General features: G+C 38.4%; 1 protein-coding gene across 4 annotated transcripts in view; it reads left to right on the top strand.

The window, feature by feature from the left end:
- The window catches only part of Kcnq5 (potassium voltage-gated channel, subfamily Q, member 5), a 564252-nt gene that overhangs the window by 418811 nt on the left and 127412 nt on the right, over positions 1–18029 (top strand). For all 4 annotated transcript variants that reach the window (NM_001310477.1, XM_011238368.1, NM_023872.3 and 1 more), the window contains exon 3: positions 8653–8779. In NM_001310477.1, the coding sequence (NP_001297406.1) occupies positions 8653–8779 (127 nt within the window). The remainder of the gene's footprint in view (positions 1–8652; positions 8780–18029) is intronic.

The following is an 18029-nucleotide window of genomic DNA, read 5'->3' as shown; positions in this document are numbered from 1 at the left end:
AGGAGAAGGAGGGAAGGGTTTCAACTTTCTTCAACATATCAGTTGACTCCTCCCCTGAGTGATTTTTCCAAATCTGTCCAAATGATAGCAATTCATCCTACAGATGGAGGCTGTCACCCATCAGGAGTGGCTTGAGCAGCAGTGGCTTGTTAATAAAGAGATGTTGGTGATTTGGGATTTGATAGTAACATGGTTCCAAATACTCTTATGGGCAAAGAAGAATGATGACATCTATGTAGAAGAAGCCATCTCTAGATGAAGGCTAAACCTGATAAGACTAGGCACTTTTTCTTCAAGGAGGGAACTGTAGAGAGACAAATGGTGGACAGAAAGTGAACTTGTGAAAAAGAACAGAAAGAAATTGGTGTTGATGCTAGAGGGTTTGCAGTACTGATATGTTTGTCATTTGGGATGGTATATTTAGGGATACAAAAAGTTGATGTTCTAAAACACTTGGAAAATTCCCAGAGAGCTTCTTGCTTGTGGTCAACATCTCCATTTTCCTAAGCCAGTAAATACAATGGCATTTACCCTTCCATCTGTTGTGTGGTAGTTCAGATAAATGACAGGCAGAAGAAAACATTAAATTAGTTCAGGAGTATCTGCAACCAAGGCATTTCTCGTGCTCAGCTAAAGAGTCAACTTGATTTATAGCATGACTGGTCCTGAATGATTTTGATGGATGACTTGAAACAATTAGAAATATGAGTAAATATCTCAGAACAGTGACAGATTTCATAAAGGATATACTATAAATAGTTACATAGATAATAGAATTTAAGCTAAGAAAATAAATGTACATATATTGAAAACTTCTTTGTCATCTAGATGTTCAAAATGATAGAAAATTTCAAATGTTCCCTCACTTTAGGAAATGTTATTAATGGACTATTGTTACCATGGCATTGATGTATGTACTTTAAGAATAGTTAACTTTTTTTATGTCTACCAAAAATTGCAATGAAAACCAATATATACTTTGTATTTGTGGGTATTTTTGATTTGTAGAACCACTGTAGAGGTGGGTTTTCTGTTTAAAATATTTTTAAATTATGTGAGAGAAAGAGAGATGGAGAAAATGTTTGTGTTATATATGTGTGTTCATCTCATGTGTTGGTACACTTATCCATGCATGCATACATGTGTGGAAGCCAGAGATTAGCCTCAGAAGTCTTCATTAGTCTGTCTTCACTTTTGTTTTCGTGAGAAAAAAATGTATATATTATATTTACATCATGGTTTCCCCTCCCTCAACTCCTCCCAGACTCTCCACCTCCTCACCCAACCAACTTGATGCCCTTTCTCTCTCTCTCTCTCTCTCTCTCTCTCTCTCTCTCTCTCTCTCTCTCTCTCTCACACACACACACACACACACACACAAAATGGCAGGCAAGCAAACACACACACACATACACACATGCATGTAAACGCAGAAAAAAAAAACACAAGAAATAAGCACACACAGAAAAATTCATAAAAACACAAAATCAGAAACCCTAATACATAAGCAAACTAATACATAAGCAAAAGATCAGGAAGACAAAAAATGTCCAAACAAAAGATTATCAGACAAAAGTCTACAAAGGTACTATTGAATCCATATACCCAGTCGTTAACATACCCAGTGAGGTGCCATTAGAGAAAATTAATTGTTTCCATGCAAACAGATGTCATTGGAGCTAACTTCTTGATTAGTGGTAGGAGCACATGTCCACTTTTCCCTCTCAGCGCTGGGACCCTCTCTGGCTGGAACCTTGGCGGGCCCTGTGCCTGCTGCCACAGTCTCTATGCATTCATGTTTTTCAGTCCTGTCATGTTTGGAAGATGCTTTCTTTCCTTGGAGTTGTGCATCTTCTCTGGATCTTACATTCTTTTTGTCTTTTCTTGATCATAGCTCCCTGAGCTCTCAGGGGAGGGGTTTTTACATACTTCATTGAACACAGAAAAACCAAGTTGGTGCCTAACTAGAACCTACCAACACTATTGATTACTGTTCATGGTACTGTATGCTACCAGAGGAGAAAGGTAAAACCAACCCAGCTACAAACCCTATAATCTACAATGGTGACCTGCTTACATGATATATTGATTCAATAGTTGTACAAACGTGAAAGTATGAAAGCAAACCCTTTCTGATTGGATCTAAGGACCACTCCATGAGATAGAACTCATGCCTCATAACATGCAAGAACCTGAGACTTGATAGGTCATGAGCATAAGGAAAAATTAAATACTATTGTTCTGCTAAAGGAACATGGCAATAAAATGACTTCTAATGATATACCCATAGTGATGTGTGTTTCTCAACCATCATTAGAGATGCTTTCTCTTATATATGTGAACTAACAAAGACCCACAATGGCACACTGTGCCAAGAGGGAGAGATGTTGAAACACTCCATGATAAATGGGTGTCTTCATCAAATCCACCTTAATTTTTGAGTGCATCTCACTCTAAACCCAGAAATCACCACTTCCACTAGAATGCCTGGCCAGTTAGCCTCTATGATCTGCCTGCATATACAATCCCCTAAGCAGTGGGGTTGCAAATGAACACTGATGCCCCCACTATTTATGTGGTTGCTGGAGCTTGATTCTCAAGTCTTCATTCTTGCACAATAATTTTACACATTGAGCTGTTTCCCCAGCCCCTTTTCTTCCTCTAGATTTGCATTCATTGATTTTTGTCTGTTCTGTTTGTCTGCATAAGTCTAACTGGCTGTTTCCTAACATCAAGTTCTGAAAGCTTTTGTACATACAGGTGTACAGGTAGTGTGAACAGAGAGAAGGGTGTGTTTTCTTACCTCTAAAATTTACCATGGGATACAGCGTTTGCCTGGAGTTCCTTAACAGCAGCAGTACATGCTGTAGTGATTGGGGCCATATGTAATTCTAAGTAATTAAATGCACCTTGGTGCTTGTAATGGAAAAATAACAATGAGAAAAGATCAGGGAAGAAAATACAGGCTTTACATCAAAATAGCTCCTAATTTATGGAGAGACAAAAGGAGGGTCAGGTGATTTGAGAATTCATGAAGATTACTTCTCCTGGTAACTTAACGAAGTTCTATAATGAATACTAGGACATGGGATTTAGAAACATCGTTGCAGTGGTTTTAATAGGTATGGCTCTTATAGAATCATGTGATGGAGTACTTGGCCCATAGGGAGTGACACTATTGGGAGGTGTGGTCTTGTTAACATAAGTATGGCCTTGTTGGAAGAAGTGTGTCACTGTGGAGGTGGTCTTTGACGTCTTATATGCTCAAGCTATTCCCAGTGTGGGACACAGTCTTCTTATGTTGCTTGTAGATCAAGATGTAGACCTCTCAGCTCCTTCTCTAGTGCCATGTCTGCCTGCTTGTTACCATGTTTCCCACCATGACTGTAATGGACTAAACCTCCAAAACTGTAAGCTAGCGCCAATTAAATTTTTTCTCTTATAGGATTTTTTGTGGTTATGGTGTCTCCTCAGCGCAATGAACCCTAACTAAGACAGTATATAGTATGTTATTTCTGACTTTCTCTAACACTACATAGAAAGCCATGTTCTCTAAGGCCTATGCCTACTGTTTCCATTTCTTCCAACAAGCACATTACAATATCATCAACTAGAAGTTCTCAAGCTTCTTCCAGTCCAGTAGCACAGCCTGGGCCTTCAGTGAGACTAAAATAAACAGAGGCTCCTTCTGTTTGGCCTTCAAGAACTACCCTAGTGCCATCTTGAATTCCTGTTTCCTTCAAAACCCAAGGCATTTGGGAACTACACTTTATGTTCAACATAAGGAGAAAAACCTGACTCTCACTTTTCCCTCTAAAGAACCTGATGTAAAATTTGTCTTATAGATGTGGTTCCATGTTTTCCTTTCCAGAGGGGACAGATTTCAAAAAGTGAAAAGATTGAAAAAGCTAAAATATGTTTAGAGAAATATCAAACTTAATTACCCCAAAGAGAGATGACTGGCAGACACTGTAGTTTTCTGACTCTACTTGAGAGTTTATCTGTGGTTTCCCATGCCTTTTGACCAATGAGGCAGCTCATTTGCCTGTTTAAATACTCTGAAGCATTCGTTTTCCAAGGCTGGAAGCATGGATGTCCCTTCACACCTCTTTTTACCTTCTCCATCTGTACCCCACTCTACTGCTGTGTCCTTATCCACACACCACCTCCCACAGACTAAGCACTTTTGGAAAGTTCCGTTGTCTGCTCACCACCACCTCCACCACATGGACCTGATTTTAAAGCATCCATTTGTCTTCTACTCAGAAGGAATTGTTCTATTCAGCAAAACCTTGCTTCTCTAATTCTCCTCAAACACACTAATAGTTGAAATAATACTTTGTGTCTCCAAAATAAGGAGACATTTGAAAACTAAGTTGGTAACAGTATGTGATGAGCTCTGCGAAGTATTCCATAGGCATATTTTCTTTTCTAAATTATTTTTAATTATTTTATGTCTAGGGGTGTTCTGCCTGCTTAGAGGCCAACAGATCATGTGTGTGCAGTGCCTGTAGAAGCCAGAAAAGTGGGTCAGATCCCCTTTAATTAAGTATGTATGCTTCTAACAAGTATACTAGAAATTGAACCAAGTCCTTTGGAAGAGTAGCATGTATTCCTAACTACAGAGCCGCCTCTCCAGCCCTAGAAGACATGCTTTTAAAAATATTTTTCCTACTCTCCAGAGAGGCAGAATTCCAAGAAATTACTATGTTTTTGTTTATTTATTTTCATACTGAACTTAAGTAAAGGGCCATTTCCACATCTTCATGTCACCCTTTCAGTATGTATGATTCTGGTAGAATTTTCCATGTTACAGTGACCATAACCAGTAATCCTTCCAACTAATGCATTCCTTTAACATTTATGTCACAAATGATTTTCCTGCAGGAATCAGGTGACAAGGCAGGTTGGCTCACTAGCTTTGCACTGCTTTAAATATACGCACACATAAGAAACTGAAGGGAAGTGGCTGAGAACTGATGGATGTAATACTCTGAATAGAAGTAATAGTTACATTTTGTGTGTTTAATTAGCCACAGCTCTTTAAGAACTGGTGTAAATGTCAAGAGGTTTGTAACATTGGCAGTTCAACCACACACACACACACACACACACACACACGCACACACGCACACACACACACAGCTATTTGACAGCAGAAAAACAAGAAAGAAGTAACTAATAGTCACAGCAGACAGCTTGTAAATTAGAAATAGGTCACTGTTTTAATTAACAATGCTGTTGGTTAATGAGAAAACAACTACAACATGTGCTGTTAGGAATCCTGAATTTGTACCAAAAATAAATAAATAAATCTGCACCTAAAACTATTTTAAGAGTAACTTGTAAACAGATTAACTTCACGAATAGACAGGAAGTATCAAGAAATATTCTGAAAAGTCATCTTGTTCAATAAAAAGGTACCATGTGGCTAGACTTCCTTATTATCTGGGAAGGAGATAATAATTTAATGATAGGTAATCTCAAAGACCATTGGCCAGAAATCAAGACTAGCTGCTTCATGCATCTTCGGTGTCTAGATTTTTATACACATTTCTTTGCTCTTTTTTAAATGAAGTTAGCTGGTTGGTTATTTGTATGGGGGGTCGATTAGAAGAGTGGTTGGTAGATTAAAAGAGTGGGTGGTATTTGTGCCCAGGTACATGAGTGGAAACTATTTGAGAACTAGCAATAGTCATTACCAGTGCTTGGGGGCTAGGAACCTTTGCTGAGGAATTCCAGGGTAAGTGACCTTTATCTCTAGCCATTCCAGAACCATTACCAGGGTGTGGGGGCTGGGGGCTGGGGTTTTTCCTACAAACTGACTTGCCTGGGCTTGCCCAGTTCTTAGGCCTAGTTGCCTAGACTGTCGATTTGAAGGCTGTCATGGAGTCAGCCTGTCTCATCCCTCTCACTAATGAAGTCAGGGATCTGGGAGGAGAACTTACAACCACCCCTTTACTAAACCAGCATAATCCCTAACTAGATTCTAAATGTTTGTTTTAATACCTACAGGGATGTATAACCTTTATGCTCATCAAGAAAATGTCTCTTTACAACAGATGGAAACCCTGCAGAACACCACAACAAATCACAACGTAGAGTTGTGGGGCTCATGTTTTACATATACATTACAAATACAGTACAGATATACTACAGATACAAAACACTTCTACACCTAAGATTGAGTAACATCTCTGCACAAGATGGGGTGGAAAGCTTATAAGAGCCAAAGGATAGGGTGTTTGCTGTGGGATTGTATTCCATTACCTTCAGAACCTACATCCATAAAGACTCCATATTGATATTTCACAGCCACCATGTCCATGGTGACATCGTCTATTACATTTCTGAGATAGGTTGTCTCTATCAGCCTACAAAAGATTTATCAATTTTATTGACTTTTTTACATAGAAATCAGCTTTTTATTTCATGAAATTTCTGTTTAGTTTTTTTTTATTTTATTACTTTCATATATATACATATATATGTATATTGCAATGTATATTGCATTATTTGTGCCAATTTTACTCTTCTGTTCTCTTCACTACTGTGTTTTACCTGTAAATTTTGATAGGCTGTATTTTCGTTCTCTTTCAGTTATCTTTTGTAATTTTCATTGAGATTTTAATTAATAAAATACATAAAAGTATATTTTAATTCTTTTCTACATTTTTAGAGTTTGCTTGTCTTTCTACTATTGATTTATAAGCAAATTCCCTTATAATTGGACAACAGAGTCAGTTTTATTCTTTACAATGCTGAAGTTTGTTGATAGCTTATATGCTCTCTCTTGAACTTTTAAATGAAGTAAAGGATGACACCAAGCTGTTTTTAACATAAAAATTCATATTCTGTTGTGGTTATTGGAGATGCAAATCTCTATCTAGAACCCATTTCTGTTCTTATTCAGATATTCATTAGACTTGCTGATCTAGTGCTTCAGAGAAAAGGGGCTGGTGATACCTCAAATATGATCACATATTTCTTTGTACTCTTCTCAATTCTACCAGTTTTTGCTTTGTAAGGAAAATATACTATCATTTTTTCCTAATCTCTTTTAAAAACAAAACAAAATCATAAAGCATATGGCCATATTCCTGAACAACGGGAATTAAATAAAGACCTTATAGATATGTTATACTGCCTCGCTGAGGCATAGAAATGGGGCAGTGACTCTAGCATTTCTCTTAAGAACAATGTTCTTTTATCTATTGGTGTTATCTGTTTACCTGAGACATAGCATCATTATATAGCTGTGTTTGCAGGATGAGGCCACACATCAAGATTTGTGGGGAGAGTATCCTGTACAATACAATCTCTCACAACTGGAGTTCCAATACAATCTCTCACAACTGGAGTTCCAATACAATCTCTCACAACTGGAGTTCCAATACAATCTCTCACAACTGGAGTTCCAATACAATCTCTCACAACTGGATTTCCAAAATTCTCGACAGAAGTAGGATCCCTGGGAATGAGTAATGGTGGGGTCTGCTAATAAACTTTGTTGGGCACAAGTTTAGCTAAGTGAGCATTTTATACTAGAGCATGCTCTAAAGACATGTTTGCATAACACATGTACAAAAGTCTAGTTTTCATGAATTTGGTAACAAATTTACCTTAATGTAAAATGGATTGAAATGTTGATATTTCTACAATCTATTCTTCTGCGATATTAGGCAACTTATATAAAAAATGTGAGTTAATTTTATAATCTATCCCTTATAATAAAGCTGAATAATATGCAATTATCAATATTATAAATAAGGACAATCCTTGTCTTCAAACAAGAAAGGTAGTTCCCTTTTCAAAACAAGCCAATTTTAATAAACAGAGGATCTGTCCCTATAGAGACAAATGACTTTGCAAGACTTACTCCAGGATTATTTTCTTTTGCAAATTCCCTCTGCCTTCTTCATTCTGTGATTGACTGTTTAAGAGCTGCTATCTTTGGCCTTTCCCTGGGGTTAACTCACAGCCCTTCCTAAATAATCTCCGAGTCATTTTGCTGAAGCAGGTGTTGTTTTCCAGGCAGCCATTGCCAAAGGGCAGCATGATAATTAACCAGCTTCAGAGCTGAAGGGTTAGGTCTCACTTCTGACAGGCATTGGATGTATGTGGCATGCACGCACACACATAGTTATTCTTCTGAAACTGCCTGTATTTTAAGAGGAGTCTGGCACGGTGACAAAAAGCTGAACACTCCTAAAACTTACTTCTTATCCTCTGAGACCAACTCTTAAAGGTTTAGGGATTATGCCATTCCTTGCAGCACCATGAAGCTCTATGTCTCTAGGGCTTGCTGTTGTATTTCTGGGTTCATTTTTTATTTCATATAACCAAGAAGCTAAAGCCAGCTATACTACATATCCCTAGTGAGAAAACATTCCTACTCAACCCGCATGCTTGCTATTAAAATGGACACTTTCACACTGTTGGAGACTTGAGGAGGCTCACACCCTACAATAGGAGACAAGATACAGAAAATGGGCTTCAGTAATCTTCATACTGGTTTTGTGGAGAAAAGATGTTCTTTACATATCAACCAGATATGCCAAGCACAGGCCCTAAAGGTTCAGAAATATTCACACAGCATCTTAGAGTTGGTTGTTACTCTATAATGCTGACATGTCTGTTCTGATATCTTAGGAGTTCGTGATGATCGTTGTCTTTGGCTTGGAGTTCATCATTCGAATCTGGTCTGCAGGTTGCTGTTGTCGTTATAGAGGATGGCAAGGAAGACTGAGGTTTGCTCGAAAACCATTCTGTGTAATAGGTGAGTATCAAAGTCCAGAATTTATGGTACTGTTCTCTCTCTCTCTCTCTCTCTCTCTCTCTCTCTCTCTCTCTCTCTGTCTCTCTCTCTCTCTCTCTCTCTCTCTTTCTCTCTCTCCTTCTCTCTCTCTCTCTCCCTCTTTTCCTCCTTCCCTCCCTCCCTCCCTCTTTCCCTCCCTTCCTCCTTTCCTCTGTGTGTGTGTGTGTGTGTGTGTGTGTGTGTGTGTGTGTTTGTTGTATGTATGCATGTGTGCCTCTGCTGATTAGCTCTGCAGTATGCCTCCAGATTATATTCAAATGATTCAAATGGGCATCAATACATTATTCCTACAAACACTTACCCTCTAGCATACATTGACAGCACAAGTGTGGCTTCTGCTCTGGAAATTTTAAATCTGACCATGAGCTCTACAGGCTAAAATAGGATTTCTCCCACCCTCACCCCACAGTTCCAAAACAAATAGTGCATTTCCGTGTTGCCCCTAGCTTCTGTACTTCCAGGATGGACTCCATTCTGTTAAGACTCCATTTGAAATGATGTCTCCTGATGAAAATGTTGTAGAATCCTATGGAGTTAAGACCTGGCACCTCTCAGTAGGATTATTTAAAATCATATCATAAAACTGAAAACTCTGCATATCAAAGCTATTATTAGACAGCTAAATTTGCCTTTCCTGCTCTTTTGCCCTTCTCACTTGCTGGGCAAACATTCAGATCCAAAACGCTGGAAGTTCTTGAGTAAAGTTTACTCCAATTATTTCCAAGCTGAGAAAGTCAGGTTTAATTTACAGGATAGTTTACCCTCTTGTTTGGGGAGTTAGGAATTGTTGATCCTTGATCTCACCCCTTAACCCTGCTCCCTATGATGAGAGCAGTCCAGTGCTTTCCAGGGGTAGAGTTGCCCCCTCTGCAAGCACTGCTAACACCAACCTCTCTCATCTACAAAGATATGCGTCTTTTCTTTTTGGAAAGGTATGGAGAAAAGTAGGCAGCAGCTGACAATCCCATAGATCAAGTCATTGAACATTTGACCCCACCCCACCCTCACATGAAGGGGTCTTTTTCATTCTGAATTCTCTACTCAAACAAGGTTAGGGAAGATTATCACTTGGTGCAAAACTACTTGCCAAACAAGGACTTCCATGAAAAACCCAAACAGAACAACTCACAAAGCAGGTGGTTGGCCAAGATTCCCTCAACTTTTACAGTATAAAGTCAGTTCATGGGTGACTGTAGGGATGTTCCAATCCAGATTTTAAAACCAATTAAAAGTTGGTTGTATTCCAGTTCCAAAGGCAATGCCCATGTATTTCTGTTCTTCAAGCTAGAAAAAAAGTTCTTTCCCAAATGCCTGCTGCCTCTTGATAACTCTTTCCAGCCATGGATGCATCAACACACAGTAGCCTTTTAATCTTTCTCTGTCTGCTTCAGATAGTTGAAGGTCTTTCTCAGAAAGTAATCTTCTGTTCTCCATCATCCTACTTGCCTGGATACAACTATCAATGGTGACCTTGCAGATTTAATATCTGCATAATTTGGGTTTTGTTAGCTTTGGGGGAATTTCTGTTTAAATGGGCATTTTAAAGCTAGAAAACTAAATGCTCTGTAAGTTGACATAGATAAATATTTAATGAATTCCCATTAGAGCATAGATAAATATCCACTTGCAGCAAAAGTAATCACGCATGGCTTTCAGTATTCTATTTAATGTTTATGTGACAGTTGGATCTGTGTTTCAATATAATTGATATAATACTGAATATATTCAAATGTGGGTTATTAATATTAGATCCCTGGATTTATCACACACACATGAATCAAATGTCACCTACTGAAGGCAAGGGCTATACTGCATTATTCTTGAGACCCTTCCTAGATCTCTGTAGGAGTCCATAAGTATGCTGTGTAAACTGCTAAAAATGATGAAATCAGGTCAATGGTTCCCTTGTTCAACCAAATCTACACTGCTAAATGCAAAAGGGGATATTGTACTTTTCTTCCCTATCTGTGATGTGGGTTCTGAGCATGAAAGAGTCTGAAACACACCAAGATTTATTAATATTTCATGTATTTGAAATGTTGGGTACTCTGAATCTGCCAAATATTTTTTTTTAATATCTAGAACATTTAAGAACAGAATGTGAAGAGGTTGACAGCTCACCTGTTTTGCCTTCCAAGTTGGAAATGCTTTCTCTAGGCATACTCAGCTTTAGCTATTAACTTGACACAGCCAAGTTATCTGACAGTATTTATTGGGAATCACTTTAATCAGATTGGCCTATGGCAATCTGTGGCGCATTATCTTGTTCAATGTTTGGTACGGGGGGACCCAGCCTACTGTGGGCAATACTACCCCTGGGCAGGCGGACCTGCACTGTAAGAGAGCAAGCTAGAAAATATAATCCTTCCATGGCTCTTACCTCTGTGCCTGCTTTGAATTCAGGCCCTGAGTTCCCTTAGTGATGGATTGTGAACTGGGAGTTATAATGCAAGGCAAACCCTTTCATCTCCAAGTTGTTTGTGGTTGTGGTCAGTGTTTGTCAGAGCAATTAAAAGCCAACTAAAACACACAGCAATGAGGACATTTCCCATTGAAAGGAAACAAAAGCTACAAACATGGTCAGACCTTGAGTAGTACTAATTCTTATCTACCATTAGAATACCATTTGATAGAAGTCCTGTGCACTGATTCCAGAGACTGGTATTTATATTTATATTTTTTATATTTATATTTATGTTTTTTATATTTATATTTATATAGTCATTGTACACTTGTGTTTGGAAAAATATTGTAAATATTTAACATTCTAAGAAAAACAACTTGTGCATTTTTTAAAAAATCAAATCTTTCCTTTCATCGCTGTTTTGAATATTTTGCTTAGTTTTGCTGGCTTCCTTTGAAACTTGGTAATATTAGATCTAGAATGGCAAACCCTTCCTCTCCTCTACATGTCCAACCAGCTCCATTCCTAAGACTCTGCTGTGATAGCCTTCCTCCAGCTTTGTCCATTCCCTGCAGTGGGGCCTCTGAGAGTTAAGCACATTTGTAGTAACTACCTGGGTTGGCTTCCTTACCAATTTCCTATATCTTCTCATAAATGCCTCCTTCTAGAGCATGAGTAGGGAGAAGCTTGAATCACCTCCAAGACTGGTATCACAGCCATTCATTTTTATCCAGCTTCTCTTAATGGCCTACTGGAGAATTGCAAATAGTACCAAAGGCTGGTACTTAGATCACAGTAATGAGCCTGATGTGTCAGGCAGTCTCAACTTCAAGTGGTGGCTATTTTTGGATTCCTGAGTGACTACTTTTTAAAAACAGTCAGAACAGGGCTCTATTTTTTTTTTTCAGTCTTCAAATGTGTCTCAGTGCAGCAGAAAATGCCAGCCTGTTAATAATATTGGATCTATATTTGATGTCAAATGTAGATTGATTCCCTATCACTGTTTTAACAGTTTCCTGTGGTACTTCCAGCAGAGAATTTGAAGAGGGTTAACCACAGCTCAGATGTTTCTTGCAAACTAAGCATGTCTGTCTTTCACTTGCAATAACAGCTCCTTGGGAGAGTGCCAGCAAGTGTTTTGTTGTTGTTGTTGTTGTTGGTTTGGTTTAGTTTGTTTTGGTTTGTTTGCTTTTAGAAAACATAGCTGGCTTCTTACTTGGCTAAAAGAAAAATAAAAGACTTTATTAAATCAACCACATGGCTAAAGCTATTAAGATACATCTGTAATTTCCTCATATTATAAGGCAAGTTAAGTTGTTAATGTGTTAACAAGTTAGAACAGAGACTCTGAACTGCCACTGGCTTGCAAACTGAAGGTTTGGGTTTTTTTTTTTGTTTTGTTTTGTTTTGTTTTGTTTTGTTTTTTCTGCTTCTCTGCCTTCCCCACCTTTTTACTGGAATAAACCTGTTCTTGACCTGAGTCATTTTCAGTACCTTCAAAGCTTTTTAATCCCCTTTTGTAGAAGTTTTTCTCACAGGGTATTGCCTAACAGTCATGCATTCTGCAACTTCTCTTAATAAGCGTTCATGCCCTTCTGTGACACACACATTCTATCCTAGGGTCAACTGGGGACAGTTGAAACCTAGTTAATCATATACTATTACTTTCTAGTAGCATTATTCACAGAGGACTGCTACATGCTACCTCAAGTACCTTATAAGTATTAAATTACTAATCCTACTCAAGTATTATAATATACTTTTAAATTTTTTACTACTATCTTATTTTATGTATATGGATATTTTCCTGCCTATATGTCTGTGCACCACATGCATGTCTGATGCCTGCAGAGACCAGAAAAGGGCATTGAATCCCCTGAAACTGGAATTATAGATAGTTCTGAGCCACCACCATGTGAGTGCTAGAAACCAAAGCTGGATGCTCTTAACTACTGAGCAGTCTTCCCAGCCACTAACACCCCATTCTAAACATGAGGAAATCAGATAGCACTTAGCAAACTGGTGAAAAGTTAGAAAGATGGCCAGAAAACAAAAATAAAAATAGGATTCTTTTCCAATGATTTTACTCCAGAAAAAAAAATATCCCTTGCTCATTGTTCTCTGACATTTTAAAATTAAACTTCATTGAACTTTGACCATTGGAACCAACTAATGACTTCTGGCATTGGAAATTCAAAAACCCAGAGTTTATTCAATAACATTAATAACAACATTAGTTTTATTTTATTTTATTTTTATTTTTTTGGGTGGGAGGCATTTTGAGACAGGGTTGTGTATAGCTCTGGATGTCCTGGAACTCACTTTGTAGACCAGGATTGCCTTGAACTCAGAAATCCACCTGCCTCTGCCTCCCGAGTGCTGGGATTAAAGGTGTGCACCACCACCACCCGGCTCATTAGTTTTATTTTTAACAACTCTATCTATTGCTACTTTCTAACTTGGAGGAGAAATTAGGGGATAAATAAGCTTCTGTGCCTAGTATCTATTTCTTACACTCTTATGCAGTGTCATTCTGAGGGGCGCTGGGACTTGCAAACTGGAAATAAGTAGTTCTTTGTTTGTTTGTTTGTTTGTTTGTTTGTAAAAAAAAATTTCAGGCTAGAGAGATGGCTCAGCAGTTAAGAGCACTGACTGCTCTCCCAGAGGTCCTTTTCCAGAGTTCATTTCCCAGCAACAACATGGTGGCTCACAACCATCTGTAATGGAATTCCATGCCTTCTTCTGGTGTGTCTGAAGACAGCTACAGTGCAGTCATATAAAATAAATAAATAAATCTTTGAAAAATACTTTGCAAATTCTAGGGTAGGTCATCTCCCTCCCAGGAATGCTTCCAACTGTTCAATGACAGTCGCTGTTTAGGTAACACTGTGGTATGCAAACCTGACTGATAAGGAAGAGTAAAAGGCTATTGTACTTGACCATGCAAAAATTATTCTTAGAGAGGAATGAAGAACTGAAGACTGTCTTCGATAAACTTTAGTAGACCCCAGTGATATGTTTTACTATTATTGCTCCTATTTCCTGATCTATAAGAAAAAATATTCAAAGATAGAACATAGATATGTGGCAGGCACACTCTAAGTGCAAAAGATGCAGATGTGCATAAAAATAGTCCCTAGTAGTAAGAGTTCAGTCTTATATATCATTAGAAAGGGGAAAGCCAAAAGAACATTGAAGAGTTCTGGAAAGAATGATATGGACTGTCATGATTCACTCTATAAGACAAAGGCACCAAGATCACCTAAGTTTTGAAATTTAGTCATCCAGAAAAAAAATATATATATATACATACATATACACATATATACATAAATGGGTGATGAGCTCTGGGTGGTGAAAATAGAAACATAGAGAACATAGGGGAGATATTTTCGATTGTGCAGCCAAAGAAAATCTTTCCAAGTACTAGAATACTGAGTCGATCATAATATTTTTCTAAAAGGAATCAGTCTTGGAAATATTTGGGCACATACCTTTCTAATCCAAGGAAGAATATTTGAAAATTTCCTCCAATCTTATGAGATTGGCTTGGGCAGGAGGCACTGTGTGTTGTGACTGTAAGTCAAGTCCAGTAAAGACAATTAGAAGAAACGATGGCAGAGATGGGCAGAAGTCACAATCTTTAGAACAGCAGTTCTCAACGTCTGGGTCTTAACCCTCACAGGGATCATGTATCAGATATCCAGTGTATCATAGATTTATGTTACAATTCCTAACAGTGGCAACATTACAATCCTGAAGTAGCAAGGGAATAATTTTACGGTTGCTGGTCACCAGGACATGAGGAACTATATTTAAATGCAAAGAACTTGGGAACTTCAGAACTAACATGAATATCTGAGTTAAAGACGTCTAGAAGTTTGACTGGGTCTTTTAGTCATCTACGCCTACTAGAACTTTGTATTAGATATATATATATATATGTACACACACACACATATGTATATATGTGTGTGTGTGTGTATGTATATATATATATACATACATACATATGATGGGGGAATAATTTGTAAAGTAGCAATCCATGACTTCTCCATGTATGTAACGCCCTGCCCTTGTGAACATGTAATCTCTACTTTAAAAAGGAAATGCATTGTTTTCTGTGTGCCACTGATATTATGACATGATGGAAACTTGTTACAGCAGCCTTGGCAGCTGTCACTAACAAGCAGTTCCTGGGAGCTTTCATTCCAGATGACTGTGCCCCCAGACTCATTCATTACCGTGATTGCAATGCAGATTTATTTCATTAAAGATTATTTCTTTCCTTTGAGAAGTAGTCCCTTTTGCCTCAAGATGTTATCTGGAAAGTTACAATCAATAAGGAGCATTAAACTGTCACTATGGGGTAAATTTTCAAAGTGGTACTTAGAATTTACCAGTATGAGTCCCATTAACTTCAGTGGAAATCCTGCAGTTAGACCGCTACACGTGGCTTTGAAAATGTTCCGCAGTATGTCTTTGCAATGTGTTTCCTTTAATTTTTAATAAATATCACAGAGAGACTTGGGGCACAGCTGGTTGCAGTCTTTACAAATGTAGATAATGCAATATCTAGTAGGAGGCATTTACAATTAGATTTTGAGTCTTTGTGACTATTAAGAATCACAACAATATAAATATACCTTTACTTCTGCAAAGAGAACCATTCCATAAAGGAATCTGGAGCCCTGCTAGAATATGGCACTGAAAAAGCAGAACTATATCCCTCTGAGACATTGTTTATCTCACTTTATAGGTGGAAAAAATGAGACACCCTGAAGAGGGGGTGCTTTGTCCTCAGCTGTAAGTCATCACTGAAACTAGGAATAGAAAACTGGCTTCCCGATAGCTCACGGCTCTGACACACTGCCTTTTGTGAGAGTCAAATTTAATTACAGTGTAATCCGTTAATCTACACATGGAAGAATAAGGAAGGAGCAGGGAAAAGAATTTATTAATGGATTAGTGGAAGATTATGTTACATAGATTAGTGGCTTTCTATGGGGGCCCAGGTTTTCAGCTTGTCCTAGAAGGTGTTCAACAGTAGCCACTGGTTTTATTCTCCACTGGTTAGCACTGGAAAAGAACTTCTTAGTTTTTCTCACACTGAAACATAAGCAAAGTTTGTGCTTGAAAGTGTCCCAGAATTCTCCTCTTTGTGACTATGATTAAACACATAAGCATGCAGTTGTGTTATAAATGGGTTGGTCAGGGCTGGGAAGGAAGACTCTGAGATCAAAAGGAATAAATCTCCAAGAAAAGTCAAGGAAGCTACACCCATGAAGTCATCAACATGGCTGCCTAAACAAGCACTGAGCAAAGACAACACCAGTAGACACACACGCTGAGTGCAAAGAGGGAATCTCACGGAGCTCCAACCGTAGACAAGGAACTATAGGCAACCACAGCATGCTGAGAGTGAGAGAAATGTTCTTCTTTAGACAAGATCCCTCCAGCTACAAATACGAAGTGACTACATCTATCTTTTTATGGACTATGCATACACACACACACACACACACACACGCACGCACGCACGCACGCACGCACGTGGCATGTGGTATATAAACATACATACAGGCAAAACACCCACACTTACAAAATTGTGTGTGTGTGTGTTTATATCACACAAGAATACACATATTGACAATTAAAGAAAAGGAGGCCACAGATCTTGGGGTTTTTGAGAAAACAGGGAGTGGTATACTCAAAGGAGAAGTTGGAGAAAAGAAAAGGGAAAGGGGGAAATGGTATAATCATATTTTTATTAAAAAAATAAATGTACATCAAGGAAACACAAACATGGGTGCTAGAGAAATGTCTCTGTGGTAAGAGTACTTGCTGCTCCTGATGAAAACCTAAGTCCCACTCATAGCACTCATGTGGGCTGTCTCACAGCTGTCTATAATGCCAGATCCAAGGGATCTGATGTAAACACATGTGCGCGCGCGCACGCGCACACACACACACAGAGACAGAGACACAGAGAGAGACAGAAAGAGACAGAGAGAGAGGAGAGAGAGAAAGACAGAGACAGGCACACACACACACACACACAGAGAGAGACAGAGACACAGAGAGAGACAGAGAGAGACAGAAAGAGACAGAGAGAGAGGAGAGAGAGAGAAAGACAGAGACAGACAGACACACACACAGAAAGAGAGGGGGGGAAGAGGGAGAGGGAGAGAGAGAGAGAGAGAACTTAAAAAGGAGAGCAGGGCCTGAAAAGATGCCTCAGGAGTACTGGCTGCTCTTTCAGAGGACCCAAATTCTATTCCAAGCACACACACACACGGTAACCCACAGTTGTCTGAAAATGTAGTTCCTAGAGATCTGAACCCCTCCCTCTTCTGGCCACAGCAGGCACCAAGTATGCATGTGGTATAGAGACACACATGCAGGCAAAACACCCATACACATAAAATTAATAATAAAAATATATAAATATTTAAAAAATAATAAAATAATAAAACATTACAAAACTCTCCACATCCTAAAAGGAAAAGTGCATGTGTGCTCCGCTCTCAGATGATGAGTGTGAGCTTCCTCATGTTTGTTTCTGATGGCCTTTTCCCTGTAAATATAAATACAGTACATACACTAGTCTATTGGTTTTGTGTTTCCTGCTTGTACATTAGAGAATGGCCAGTATCATAGGAGTTTAATTTAAATAGAAATTTGCCATTGAAATTGCACATAATAAAAGATTAATGACTGAGCTGCCTGGTATTACATCAGCAGGGATAAAACGTTATGTTTTAATCATAAATCAGAGATAAAAGTTATTTTGTGTAATTCCTACAA

Source organism: Mus musculus, chromosome 1 (genome assembly GCF_000001635.26).
Source record: "Mus musculus strain C57BL/6J chromosome 1, GRCm38.p6 C57BL/6J".
Lineage (NCBI taxonomy): Eukaryota > Metazoa > Chordata > Mammalia > Rodentia > Muridae > Mus > Mus musculus.
Note: the sequence above shows the minus strand (reverse complement) of the source record. Positions and strands in the feature narration are given on the sequence as shown.